At 40.7% G+C, this 14,038-nt stretch overlaps 2 protein-coding genes across 2 annotated transcripts; both read left to right on the top strand.

Moving 5' to 3' along the window:
- Nucleotides 1-1,760: 1,760 nt before the first annotated feature.
- Nucleotides 1,761-2,648, top strand: LOC147484769 (putative disease resistance protein RGA4). Its single transcript, XM_086579812.1, has one exon. The coding sequence runs from the start codon at nucleotides 1,761-1,763 to the stop codon at nucleotides 2,646-2,648; it is 888 nt and encodes a 295-aa protein (XP_086435938.1).
- LOC147484770 (uncharacterized) lies at nucleotides 2,639-9,593 on the top strand. The gene is given in 8 exon segments (XM_086577597.1): nucleotides 2,639-4,101; nucleotides 4,943-5,656; nucleotides 6,192-6,380; nucleotides 7,338-7,698; nucleotides 8,353-8,646; nucleotides 8,649-8,719; nucleotides 8,832-9,068; nucleotides 9,145-9,593. Coding segments are annotated over 8 exon segments (2,832 nt in total). The 5' UTR covers nucleotides 2,639-3,390; the 3' UTR covers nucleotides 9,400-9,593.
- The last annotated feature ends 4,445 nt before the right edge of the window (nucleotides 9,594-14,038 follow it).

Genomic DNA, 14,038 nt, shown 5'->3' on the forward strand with positions numbered 1-14,038 from the left:
ATTACATGCATTAGAGGTCAATAATACTTGGGTCTTGGTTTCTCTTCCGCCGGCCGTAGAAGCGCGTCGGGTGTAAATGGGTTTTCACGGTGAAACAAAACCCGGATGGAACAGCTTAGTAGGTACAAGGCTCGGGTTGGTTGCTAAGGGGTATGCACAGATTCATGGGGTTGATTATCGAGACCTTTGCTCCCCGTGGGCAAGATGAATACGATTCGAAGTTATTTTCTCTTGTCGCTGCGTCAAGTCATGGCCCCTTTTTTCAATGGATGTAAAAATGCCTTTCTCAATGGGGCTTTACAAGAAGAGGTGTATATGTCTTCACCACCGGTTTCCGCTTCTTCTACTTCGGGCTTGGTGTGCGGTTGAAAAAGTCTATTTATGGGCTTAAGCAGTCTCCTCGCGACTTTAAAAACATTTGCTACAGCCATGACCGCATATGGATATGTTCGAGTCAAAGTGACCACACCTTGTTTCTTAGATACTCTCGGGTACGAAGATTGTTGTATTGCTTGTTTATGTGGGACGATATTGTTATTATTGGCGATGATGTTCGTGGTATTAGTGACCTGAAATCCTATCTCACCATTCGCCAGTGATGATCTCGCCTTTTGCGTTACTTCCTTGGGATTAAGGTTGCTTTCTCTAGTTCCGTATTTTTATCTCTCAGAGAAAGTATATTTTTGATCTTCTCTCTGCTTCAGGGCAACTTGCATGTCGTCCTGCTGAGACACCTATTGAACAGAACCATCACCTAGCCGACTATGATGGGGAGTTGTTGGACGACATTGGTCAGTATCAGCGGCTTCTTGGGAAGCTCCTCTATCTTTCTCTTACCCGTCCTGATATTACATATGTGGTTGGCGTTCTCAGTCAGTTTATGCACAAGCCGCGCATTCCTCATCTTCAGGCAGCTATTCGTGTGCTTCGTTATCTCAAAGGATGTCCTGGACGTGGCCTTTTGTTTCGAGATAATGGTCATTCTCGGGTCGAGGCGTGGACTGATGCTGACTATGCAGGTTGTAGATCTGATCGTCGATCTACTTCTGGGTATTGTACCACTATTGGTGGTAATTTGGTTACATGGCGGAGTAAGAAACAAGATGTTGTTTCTAGGTCCAAAGGCGTCGGCAGAGTAGTACGTATGCATGGCCCAAGGTGTATGTGAGCTGATATGGCTAAAACGTCTTCTACGAGACCTTCATCTACATGTCTCTCTTCCGATGACGCTTTACTGTGACAACAAGTCTGCTCTTAGCATTTTGGCTAATCCTGTGCAACATGATCGTACTAGACATATAGAGGTTGATCGGTACTTTCTACGTGAGAAAGTGACTTCTGGACAGATTTGTGCTTTATATGTTCCGACATCTCAACAGCTTGCGGACTTTCTTACGAAGGCAGTTAGTAGTAGACTATTTTCAGATGTTTTGTCCAAGCTGGGTATGTATGATATCCATAGTCCAGCTTGAGGGGGAGTGTTAGCAGGGCTATTATAGTATTTTTCCTATATTACCTTTGTAATTACTTTATTATCCTTTCTAGGGTTTCTATTATGATTCTATAAATATAAGTGATGAGCTTTCTCATTCACTTAACTTTTCCCTAAATTACTTTCTACAGAAATATGTTTTTCCTTGTTGCTACTTCTGACCTCACAACTCTCAAGACTTGTAACTTGTCAGCTTGTCTACTATATCTTACATTCTTACCAAACCATTAGTCTTTATCATCATCTCAAAATTTGAATGGAAAGTAATATGCCAGAGATATCTATGCTGGACTTGGCTGAACAAGTACTTGTTGAAGATAACAAGGATGATACAGATATGGAAATTGTATATGATTCTTGGGACATGCTTAATAGCATGTGGAAAGCACTTGTTTCAGATAAATCTCTTGATGGTGAAGTTATGTGGAGTTGTATTAAATTCTGCTACTTGTTTCCAAAAACTCATGAGTTCAACAAGGATGATATAATTCAGCTTTGGATTGCCGAAGGTTTTATTCCAGTTACCCACATAAGATTAGAGACTACAGCTGGTCTTTATATCGAAGCTTTACAAGAACTGTCTATTTTTCAGTTCTCGTTTCTTGCTTCGACTGGCGAACCAAGGTACAAACTCAACCCCTCTATTGTTGATCTCTTTGAAGAGCGGCACTCAGCACTCGATGAATATTATAGAGTAGATGATGGTGGAAATTTTTGTATTTCGGAGAATACTCTGCATTCTTCGTTTCGTGATAGTATTGATCCAGTCACTCTTAAAGACTTGTTCCAAGCTAAGAGTTTATGCAGTCTGATGATACTCCATCAACAAGGATTCCACATTGAACAAGTCCCTCGCGACCTTTTTTTAAGCCTACGGTCATTAAGGGTACTTGATTTTAGTCACACAGGAATTACCGAATTGCCGAGCACGATACGTTATTTGAAAGAGCTTAGATATCTCAATCTTTCTGGGACTCATATACAGGCATTGCCTAACTCACTGTGTAGCCTTTCCCAAATGCAAACTCTGAAACTCAGAAATTGTGTCAAGCTTGTAAGTTTACCCAAATGCATAAGGAAACTTATAAACTTACGACATCTAGAAGCCGATGTAGCATCTCTAATGGTTTCAATGCCACCGGACTTGGAGATTTAACTGAGTTACAAACACTACCTGCCTTTGTTGTTGGTAAAGAGAATGGATGTCACATAACTGAGTTGCAGCACATGGTGAACGTTCACGGAACGCTTCACATTTTCAGGCTCGAAAATGTATTTAGCTTTGAGGATGCCAAGGAAGCAGCTTTAGATCAATTGAAATATATACAGAAGTTGGAGTTACAATGGACTGAGTTACACGATGGACATGAGATCCTTGAGAATCTCCGACCTCATATTGAACTTGAAGAGTTGCAGATAGTAGGCTATGGAGACGCTAACTTTCCAACTTGGATTGGTGACCCCATTTTCTCCAAACTTACAACCATTACTATACATGATTGTAGAAAGTGTGAACTACTTTCACCGTTAGGGAAGCTGCCTCTCCTGAAAGCTCTATCCGTAAGTAAAATGCATGAAGTTAAAGTAATTAATCATCAGTTTTGTGGTAGAGACATGGATAATGAAAGTCTGGACTTAGAGAGACTCGATCGTGGAACTGTATATGAGAATCTAAGTAGCTATAAAGCATTTACGAGGTTAGTGAGCCTCACACTTAATGAAATCCCGAAGTTAGAGAAATGGACTGGAGTGGTATTTTTTTGCACGCAAGTAAGGAGTAGTATTACGAATAAAAGAATGTGTTACAGAGAGATAGTAAGATTACATTTCATCTGACTTAACAGAATCTAAAATAGGATCGAAAGGGACACTCCACTCTTGGGACAAAACCTGGTCGAATGTCACTCCAAACAGCTTGTCTATTATCAAGAGTTGAAGCATGCCTTGCTGCAGCGTCAGCTCCAAAGTTAGCTTCGCGAAAGGTATGGGTTATTCTCCAGGAGCTAAGTTTCGAAGTGGCTATTTTCCATCTTGCTCTGATCTTCCCTCAGTTACAGAAATTGAACATTTTTGATTGCTCTAAGCTTATCACTCTTCCACAACTCTCACTCCTTAGTTCCCTCAAGAAATTAGAGATTAGACTGTGTCCTTCACTTGAATCATTCCCAATGAAAGGACTGCCGAATTCGCTTCAACATCTTGTGATCATAGACTGTCCATTGCTAAAAGAGTTCTGCCAAAAGGAACAAGAAGAACAATGGAGAAAGCTTGTACATATTCCCAATGTATGGGTTGATTATCTACAAATTTCTGCGTTAAGACATTCAGAATTTCTACAAAAAGTGTCAGCCCAGCGGTTGGGAAATGAGCTAGCCAAGCCTTCTGAGACTGAGTCAGCTCAGTTGTCTGAGATAGAGTCAGCGCAAGCATTGGAAATTGAGCCAGGTCAGCCTTCTGAAACTGAATCAACTAAGTTATCCGAGGTTGTGTTGCTGCAGAGGTTGGAGATTGAGACAACTCAGCCTTCCAAGACTAAACCAAATCAGCAATCGGAGATTGAGTCAGCTCAATCTAGCCACAACATGAGCCAACTTTCTACCAAAGAAAGAGTAAGATTGTATAACTCATTACTTCCTTTCTTGTGAAGGCATTGCTATCATCATCTCTATGTTTTACGATAGGGAGATTTCTTTGTAGTTTGGTGTTTTTCTTTACCAAACTGCAAACCTTGAAAAAAAAAATGAGGACTAGTGAATCTTTCCTTTTTACTTTCCTATGTCCCCACAACAGTGCTAAATCTCTATAACTTGTATAATCTGTTCACTGATGTTGTGCCCACCCCATATGACGGTAGGCAAATGCCTACCTTGTCTGTGACCTGCGATCCCGCTGAGGGGATGTGTTGTCGGACTTCTCTCCACCCCCATACATGTGCGGTAAGGGTGTGAACCTAGTACCTACCATCTGTTTTACTCATGATCCGGTTGCTATACATTGTTCGGGTTTCTGGAGTCATTTTTTGTCCATAATCCCTTATACAGAGCGTCATCGTGGTTTACTAATAGGAATCCTGTTATCCTAGTGTAACACCATGAGATCTAGATATATGGTAAGTCGGTAATACTACCATTCTTGAAGCCTCAGGTGTTCGTGGGTGAGGACAACCCAATTAACTTGATACTTTCAATGACTACCATTAAAGAAATCGAAGGTGTGCCTGATAATAGCCATCCGTGATCCATCAGACTCTTCATATAAAACATATTCGCCAATACCAATTAGTGTTCCCCCCTCCCTTAAAGTTCTCTATAGATTAATTACTGGTGTCTGGGAGTATAGTGTTGGTTATTGATATATAAGTAGTTGGCTTTAATTTTATACAAAATTTTGATCTGCCATTTGATGTGGATTAATTCTGGATTGCCCGTTTACCAATTTCTTTGATTATAGAGTTGGCTATCTCAGTGGCACCGATTGTACAAGTTCTTGAAGAAGGCACAATCCAAATTGCAGTTTGCACAGATGAGAAAGGCGCAAACTTCTGTATCAACGGGAGTCAATAAGCTGTCCATACATTTGACGCAGATACGGGAGCCAAGAAGCTGTCAATGGAAGCCTGCTGTGGAGGGTGAAGAAGGTAATTTGAAAAGCAGATACGACATTGGCCGAGTTGACGGGCTGCTTTGCCATAAGGATTTGGGGGATGATAATAAGGTAGAATCACCTATGACAGTTACTCGAGCCAACAACTTGTTGGAGGATCAAAGCCAAGTTGAGTCAGGACCTTTGAGTTTAGAATTTTCGGCGAGCATGTCAGCACAGCGGTTAGAGACTGAGCCAGCCAAGCCTTCTGAGATTGAATCAACTAAGATGTTCGAGATTCTACCCGCTCAGCCTTCGGGAATCGAATTAGCTAAGCGATCCGAGATTGAGTCAGCACTGGTGTTCGAGGCTGAGCCTGCTCAGCCATCCAATACTGAATCGCCTTCTCGGCATAGATTAGCTCAGCCTTCTGAGATTGAGTCAGCTCAATCTAGCCACAGCATGAGCCATGTTTCCATTACTGAATCAGATCAGCCTTCCAAGACTAAATCAGCTATGCACTCCGAGATTGAGTCAGTTCAATCTAGCCATGACATGAGCCAGATTTCTACAAATGAAAGGGTACGCTTGTCTAACTCATGAATTCTGTCTTATAGAGTTATTTTATTGCATTACATTCAGTAGTCTATTATTCCTCCGCTCTCTTAGACGAGGACGCAAAAAGGGTCCCTCAAGGGGGCGTCTGGGGATCTTAAGGTGATGAAAGGTGGGTTACCATCCTCTCAAGCCAAAAGAAAGATTGTTATCATAATTATTAAGTTTTATGATAGTAAGTTTTATTTGTCTGTGTTTTGTTGTTTTGTTATCATAATTATTATGTTCCTCTGAACGCAAAAGCATTGTTCTCATAATTACAGATATACTTAACTATTTGACTTATCCAAAAAAGAAACAAATGATAGTAAGTTTTAAGTTGTTTGTGTTTTTCTTTACCTACTCATAAGTCTTGGGTAAACGTTGCTACTTAAACAGAGAAAATGCAGTTTCAATTTAAAAAAAAAAAAAAAAAAAAAAAAAAATGCTTTTGGGACATTGTTCAGTAGATAACCATGGCTATATTTCTGAGTGGAAACATTGTAAATATCTGTTGAAGCAGCTTGATAAAGATGCAGCTGTGCCTACATTTGGCGAGTGGGATGAGACTAATCCTGCATCAGATGATGGATTCACAGTCATCTTCAACAAAATAAGGGAGGAGAAACTGACTGGATCAACAAATGCAGTAGCCGAGCGAGACGAGCAGTTTTACTCTGTCGAACACAAGCAAGATAACAACAATTCAACGGTATGAAGGTTACTTTGCTCTTTCATGTGTTTTCAAAGTGACTCAATAAGAAAGCCCAGTACGGATGGAAAAAAAAAATCCCTAGGGTACCTTCGTTCTTTTGTTTGTCTGACTCTCTGTCAACACGCCAGGCCAGTTGCTCTCTAGCCGAACCTAGAAGCTTTTTATTTAATAGTATATATAGATTTCTACAACGTATATGGTCTGTTGACGAGTATCTACCCGCCCTGGTAGGTAAGTCCCTAACTGCCTAACATGTTTGTCCCTAACTGCCTAACATGTTTGTGACCCGTGATCCCGCTGAGGGGAGTGCTTTTTGACTTTGCCCTGTGTGTGATAAGGGTTCTATGTGACCCATGCATGATCCAGTTTGTATAACATTGTTGGAAGTTTTCTCAGCATGAGACTTTTAGTAAATTGACGTAGATTTCAGATCATGAGATCGCTGGAAGCCTGGAACAACAAAAAATATATGCAGAGCAACCTCTAAGATATTACTAGTATATCCAACAAACTGTCATTTCATCATACGCACTAAACCCTGTAATGCGTAACTAAGTAGTATGATGCGAAATTAGAGTGTAATACAGTTTCGGGAAGATGATCCAACATTGTTCAAACATCAGATCTTATGGGCTTTATATGAAAATTAAATTAACAGATATTCGACGTATATTTAAAAGTTGCGAATTGCACAGCAAATAATACTTGACAATGTAATCATTCGACGTATCATTAAAAAGCATCATCATATGCATGATGATAGCCATCGACTAGACTCTTCATACAGTGAAGTTTTTGCACACACCCAATTTTTTTTCTTTGAAGATATCCAAAGAGTAGTGGTGTCTGTGTTGGCTACCGGTATATATAGTTTCAGGAAACATGATAGTAGTTTGCTTTAAATTTAAACAAGAGCTGGATCTGAAATTGGGTGTTGATTTTACTTTGGATCAGCGGTCCAATTGGAATTGTGCATGGATGAGAGAGGCGAAAACTTCGGTATCATCTGGAATCAAGAAGAAGATCATACCATGTTGTATGCTTGCTGAAGGTTATTATTCTAATAGCAGATACAGCAGTGGCCGAGTTGACAAGTTGCTGTGGTCTATGGATTTGGGGCATCATTTTAATGGAGAATTCTCTATGGCAGTTACTCAAGCCAATAACTTGCTGGAGGATCAAAGCCAAGTCGAGTCAGGACCTTTGGGTTCAATGAATTCGAGCCCGCGAGGAACATTTGTGGGGATCTATGATGGACATGGAGGACCGGAGGCTGCCCGCTTCATAAACGATCATTTGTTCAACAATCTCAAGAGTATGTTATTCCTCCAATCACTTCCTGATGAAGTATGTACTTTGATGAAGTACTTGTTACTACACTTGATCTAGTATTAGTTCAATAAACAACTCACTGCATTAGTATGACCACCTAATCGAGCCTTATTCAACCAATTGAGTTACAGTTGGGAATACTTCTTCATGTTCATGAACATCTTGTTAAGTGATGTATGTATAGGCAATGATAACCCTTCCAGATTATTTGGTCCAGAATGTGATGGCGCTGGTAGATTACATGCTTATTCCATAAAACTGAGCATCTTCCTTGTACATGTTATATATATTTTACTTCCGTTCATGTCTTTTTCAGTCTTTCCCATTGCGTTTCCAGAACCGTCAAGACGCGTTTAAGCTGTACATCAATACGTACAAGTCTATCTCCTTAGCCAATGACTATAAAGCTTTCCTTTTAATTTGGTTAACTGAAAATGAGGAAAAATTATCACTACGTACATATGGATACTATCCAAGAAAAGAACTCAATCTTAAAACTTGTAAAACTCTCATACTAATTTTGGCTGGACAATCACTTTACTCTATGCTCTATCTTGTTATTTTGGTATTTGTTTCAGTATCAATAGTTAGGAGCTCTGCTAGCTGTCTTAACAATTTAACAATTTATATGGTGCAGAATCCACATCGAATCATCGCAATATGTCAGTTGACGTTATCCGTGAAGCATATTCTGCAACAGAAGAGGAATTCCTGTGTCTTGTACAGAAAGAGTGGCTCATTAAGCCACAAATGGCAGCAGTGGGCTCATGCTGTTTGGTAGGGATCGTATGTGCTGGAACACTATATATTGCAAACGTCGGGAACTCTAGGGTGGTTTTAGGGAGATCAGAAAAGGCAAGCATGGATGTTACTGCTATCCAGTTGTCAACAGAGCATGATGCAAGTATTGAATCTATTAGAGAGGAGTTAAACCACTGCATCCTCATGATTCACAGATAGTTGTTTTAACACGCAGAGTTTGGCGTGTAAAGGGTATAATAAAGGTGATATCTCTTCTTATTTTTTATCCAATATTTCAATCTAGCTTCTAATGAATTCTTAATCATCATTAGCCATAATCTCAATGAAAGGCTACTGAATCTCTGATTCATGCAGATTTCAAGATCCATTGGTGATGCTTATCTGAAGAGGGCAGAATTCAACAGAGAGCCTCTGTATCGGAAGTTTAAATTACGTGAACCCTTCCAGACACCAATCCTTAGTTCTGAACCATCAGTCTTAGTCCAGAAACTCCATCCCCAGGATAGATTCCTTATATTTGCGTCTGATGGTCTATGGGAGCATCTTAGCAATGAACAGGCAGTTGAAATTGTCCACCGTCATCCACGTAAAGTAATATTACTATCTCTTGTTACTGTTTTTTCATGTTGTCGATTTGACTATTCTTATTGAGATTCATATTCTGTAGGGGATAGCAAGGAGACTTATTCAGGCGGCATTGCAAGAGGTGGCTAAGAAAAGAGAGATGAAATACTCAGATTTGAAAAAGATTGGACGAGGCGTGAGAAGACATTTTCATGACGATATTACCGTTATAGTTTTGTTCCTGGATTCTATCCCGTCAAGTACAAGCTCCTCCTACCATAGTTCCAACATTTCAATTAGAGGAGGTGGAAAGTGGTCCGAACTTGGATTGGAACAACCTAGTAAATTAAAACATTGAACAATACTTTGGTAGTTTTTGACACGTCAGATTCGGTTGTAACTAACTCTAACAGATTCAGTTATTTAGTTGTATAACTAGCCCTGAAGACTCTAGTATATAATTATAATCATATTTTTGATTTTGAGTCCTCATCTCATTATGGTATCACAGCTTGAGATGCTCTAATGGCGATCCACTGTTAAAGAAATTCTTCAATTCCAAATCAAATCTCATTTTCATCTTTTGATTCTTCTTTGAATCTCAATCTTACTGTGTTTGGTTAGTTCGTCTTTGAATCTTGTTCTTAAAATCACTCACAATCTCCATTAATGGAAACTTCAGACACTCAATCTTCAAATAATCACACAGTGACATCAATTAATATCACACATTTCATTCCTATTAAGCTTACAAATGACAATTTCCTTCTCTGGAAATCTCTGTTTCTTCCAATTCTTCCAAGCAACAACTTACTTGGATTTGTTGATGGTTCAAATGTTTGTCCACAAATGTTTTTAATTGATGATTCTGGAAATTAAACTATCAATCCATTGTATCTTTCTTGGCAAAAGAGTGATCAGACATTACTTATATCTGAAAATCTTCTACCATATGTTATTGGCTCCTCAACTGCTCGACAGCTTTGGTTGGTTCTTGAACGAAGATTCTCATATATCTCAACTTAAGAACAAGTTACAAGCTCTTAAGAAAGGTTCATCTACCATGTCAGATTACTTACAACAAGTAAAGCAAATCTCAGATAACCTGATGGCAGCTGGAGTTATTACTTCTGACAGTGATTTGGTAGATCAAGTTCTTCGTGGACTAACTCACGAATATGACTCTTTCTGTACTTCTATAAGATTGAGAACTGAAGATGTTTCTTTTGATGAACATTAATGGTTGTTGTTAAGTGAAGAGATAAACATTATTGATAGACAAAGGGTGATGCTTGATTCTTCCTCCCAAGCATTTGCAATGAATTTTAACAATTCAAGTTTCAATACTGCAAGTTACAATGCTGTGTTGGGCTGTGGAACCGTCGAGCGAATGAAGCTCCGGTATCTCACCACCAAGCTTTAGAGTTCTGAAACTTTTCTGAATTTCGATGATTTGTCGATATTTCGGCCCCAACCCCATATTTCTCACTTTTTTTCTATGTGTACCTATATAAAGGAAATAGATTAGGGTTTTGAGATAACTTTGAGAGATTCATTTATTGGGTATTGTGGGAGCTCTATTGAGCTAGGGTTTGAGTGAGGCCTCTTGTTCTTGATTCTTGATATCTCTTGTAAACTCTTCAATCTTTGCTATAAAGGAAACTCGGCTCTTGTGTGGATGTAGGTAACATTTACCGAACCACTTAAATCTTTGTGTCTCTTTGCATATTTACTTCCTTATTTATTGTTTGCTTGTTATGGGTGATGATAAATTAGTGGCTCTGCTTGTTTGAGTTTGTTGTGATAACTACCAAAGTCTTGGGTGGGTGATTTTCTTGGTGTGAGCTCCAAGTTGAAATCATTTGGGATAGAAAGTAGCTAGATTGAGGTGTGACTTTCTAGTGAAATCTCCCAACAAGTGGTATCGAGACTCTGGTCATGCTCGAGCTTCTGGGGTGTGTGAGAAAAAGACTCCACCTTTAGCATTGGAGGCTAGGTGTTTGAGGAAATTCCTCTGAGAGGTTCTCCACCGTTGGTTTTGATTCAGTAAAGTCATGACGACCGACAAAGAAAGCTACAGGATAGAGAAGTTTGACGGAACAAACTTTGGCTATTGGAAGATGCAAATTGAGGACGTTCTCTTTCAAAAGGATTTGATGGAAACGTTGATAAGTGAGAAGCCTGAGGAGATTCCGCAAGACAAATGGGATTTGCAAGATAGAAAGGCCTTGGCTACAATCCGATTGAGTCTTTCGAAGTCGGTAGCCTTCAACATTAAGACTGAGAAGACGGCGAAGTCTCTCATGGAGGCACTTACTACGATGTATGAACAACCCTCGGCCGCGAACAAAGTCTATTTGATCACCAAGCTATTTAGTATGAGAATGTCGGAGGGGACATCCTTCAAGGATCACCTAAATAAATTCAACCAAACTAAGGACCAATTGGAGTCGGTTGAGATTACATTTAGTGATGAGGTGCTAGCTTTGGCGATACTTGGACAAATGCCTCCAAGTTGGAAGGCTACGGTTGCGGCTATTAGTGGCTCTGCGGGAATGACTAAGTTGAAGTTTGAGCACGTTGTTAGTATGGTACTAACCGAGGAAATCCGGAGACAAGATTGTCCTTCATCTTCGGGGTCAACTTCGGGGTCGGCATTGAGCACTGAAAGTAGGGGGAGAAATTCAAACAGGAATCGTGGTAAGAAGAAGTGGAGGGGGAGATCGAAATCTCAAGCCCCCCGATTGCAAAGCGTTGAACACAAACCTCGAGACATAAGTGAAGTTGTGTGCTATAATTGTGGTAGGCCTGGCCACTATAGCCCCAATTGCCCGACACCAAGAAACAACAACAACATTAATAAGAACAAGAAAAAGAATCAAGAAGCTAATGTTGTTGAGATGGTAGATGACACTTTGATATGTTCGATGGAGCATAAGAAGGAGTCTTAGGTACTTGATTCCGGCGCATCTTTCCATGCTACCTCACATCGAGAGTTCCTTGAGAATTACACCGAAGGTGACCTTGAAACGGTCTTTCTCGGTGATGACCAACCTTGTGACATTGTCGGCAAAGGGTGACGTGCATGTCAAGATGAATGGCTCGTCATGGTTATTGAGGGGACGTCGACACGCCCGGTTGAGGAAAAATTTGATTTCGTGGGGCAATTGGCAAGTGAAGGATTTGTTACGCTTTTCACCGGTGATACTTGGAAGGTCTCGAAGGGTTCAATGGTTGTTGCAAATGGTAAGAAAGATGGTACTCTCTACATGACGCACATTATGGTTCCGAAGTCGATTGTCGGGGCACACGGCAAAGAGGATCCGAATGTTTGGCACCACGAGACTTGGTCACATGAGTGAGAAAGGAATGAAAATCCTTCACTCTTCCGTAAACTCCCAAAGTTACAATCGATCAAATTGAGTTCCGTGGAGAACTGTGGTATTTGGAAAGCGTAAGCGGGTGAGTTTTCGGAGAATGGGTCGACTCAAAGCTAGAAGGCTCGAGTTGATTCATACAGATGTCCGGGGCCGGCTAATGTCTCTTCACTTGGCGGAAAGTCATATTTTGTGACTTTCATTGATGACCATACTAGGAAGGTGTGGGTCTATTTCTTGAGACACAAGTCGAAGTATTTGAAGTGTTCAAGACTTGGAAGGCCATGGTTGAGAATGAGACAAGCTTGAAAGTAAAGAAAGTTTGAGATCCTATAACGGTGGAGAGTATGAGGATTCAGGTTTTAAGAATCTTGTCGTTCGACAATGGCATCAAGATGGAAAAAACTTTGCGAGGGACACCTCAGCCAATAGGGGTTGCAGAGCGGATGAATAGAACACCGACAGAGAGAGCTAGGTGTATCGTACACTAGCGAGGCTTGCCCAAGCAGGCCGGCGAAAGTGTTAGCACAAAGACTTACCCGATCAATAGAGGACCATCGGTACCTTTGGATTTTAAGATTCCGTGGAAGTGTGGAGCGGGAAGGATGGATGTGAACATTTCCCATTTGAAGGTGTTTGGTTGTGTGTCTTATGTTCACATTAGTGACCAAGCTAGAAGCAAGTTTGATGCTAAGTCACTAAAGTGCACCTTCATCGGCTATGGCGGTGATGATTTTGGGTATCGCTTTTGGGATGATCAAAATCGGAAAATCATTCGTAGTAGAGATGTTGTGTTTAATGAGAAGGTGATGTACAAGGACGAGAGATGAAGCCTGAACCAAGGAATCGGGTACGAGAAATGCACGAGTATGTTGAGTTGGAAGACTTCGATGTAAGTCGTGGTATAGTGGGAGCCCCACAGTCAGAGGATGACATTAGTAGTGACTCAGAGAATAATGAGGATACTACACCACCGAGTCCATCTCCACTTCGTGCTCCAAGGAAGACATCCAGGCCACATGTACCGAGTACGAGATATCCACCCTCCACCTATGTGAATTACTTGCTACTTCCTGATGGTGGCGAGCCTCAATGCTATGATGAAGCATTGGAGGCGAATGATGCAAGCAAGTGGGAGCTTGCTATGCAAGATGAGATGAAGTCCCTCATCTCTAATGGCACGTGGGAGTTAGCCAAACTACCCATGGGTAAGAAGGCTCTACAGAACAAATGGGTGTTTAGAGTCAAAGAGGAACATGATGGTTCCCGAGAGATACAAAGCGAGGCTAGTAGTCAAGGGTTTTCGATGCAAAGCGGTTGACTTCATAGAGATATTCTCCCGGTGGTGAAACCCAATACTATTCGGTCGAGTGTTGAGTATTGTTGCAGGAAGATTTGTATCTTAAGCGGTTAGATGTTAAAACCGCCTTCCTCCATGATGACCTAGTTGAGGAAATTTACATGCAAAGAACCGGAGGGTTTCATCAAGAAGGGTAAAGAGAATATGGTATCTTGCAGCTCGAAAGAGCTTGTATGGTTTGAAACAAGCCCCTAGGCAAAGCGTGGTACAGAAGTTTGATAACTTCATGCAAGGAAATGGCTACTATACTATAAGTGCAA

Source organism: Coptis chinensis, chromosome 8 (genome assembly GCF_015680905.1).
Source record: "Coptis chinensis isolate HL-2020 chromosome 8, ASM1568090v1, whole genome shotgun sequence".
Lineage (NCBI taxonomy): Eukaryota > Viridiplantae > Streptophyta > Magnoliopsida > Ranunculales > Ranunculaceae > Coptis > Coptis chinensis.

What these genes read in the sequence shown, in the direction of transcription:
- LOC147484769 (XM_086579812.1), top strand. Translation starts at nt 1,761, where the DNA reads ATGCCAGAGATATCTATGCTGGACTTGGCTGAACAAGTACTTGTTGAA.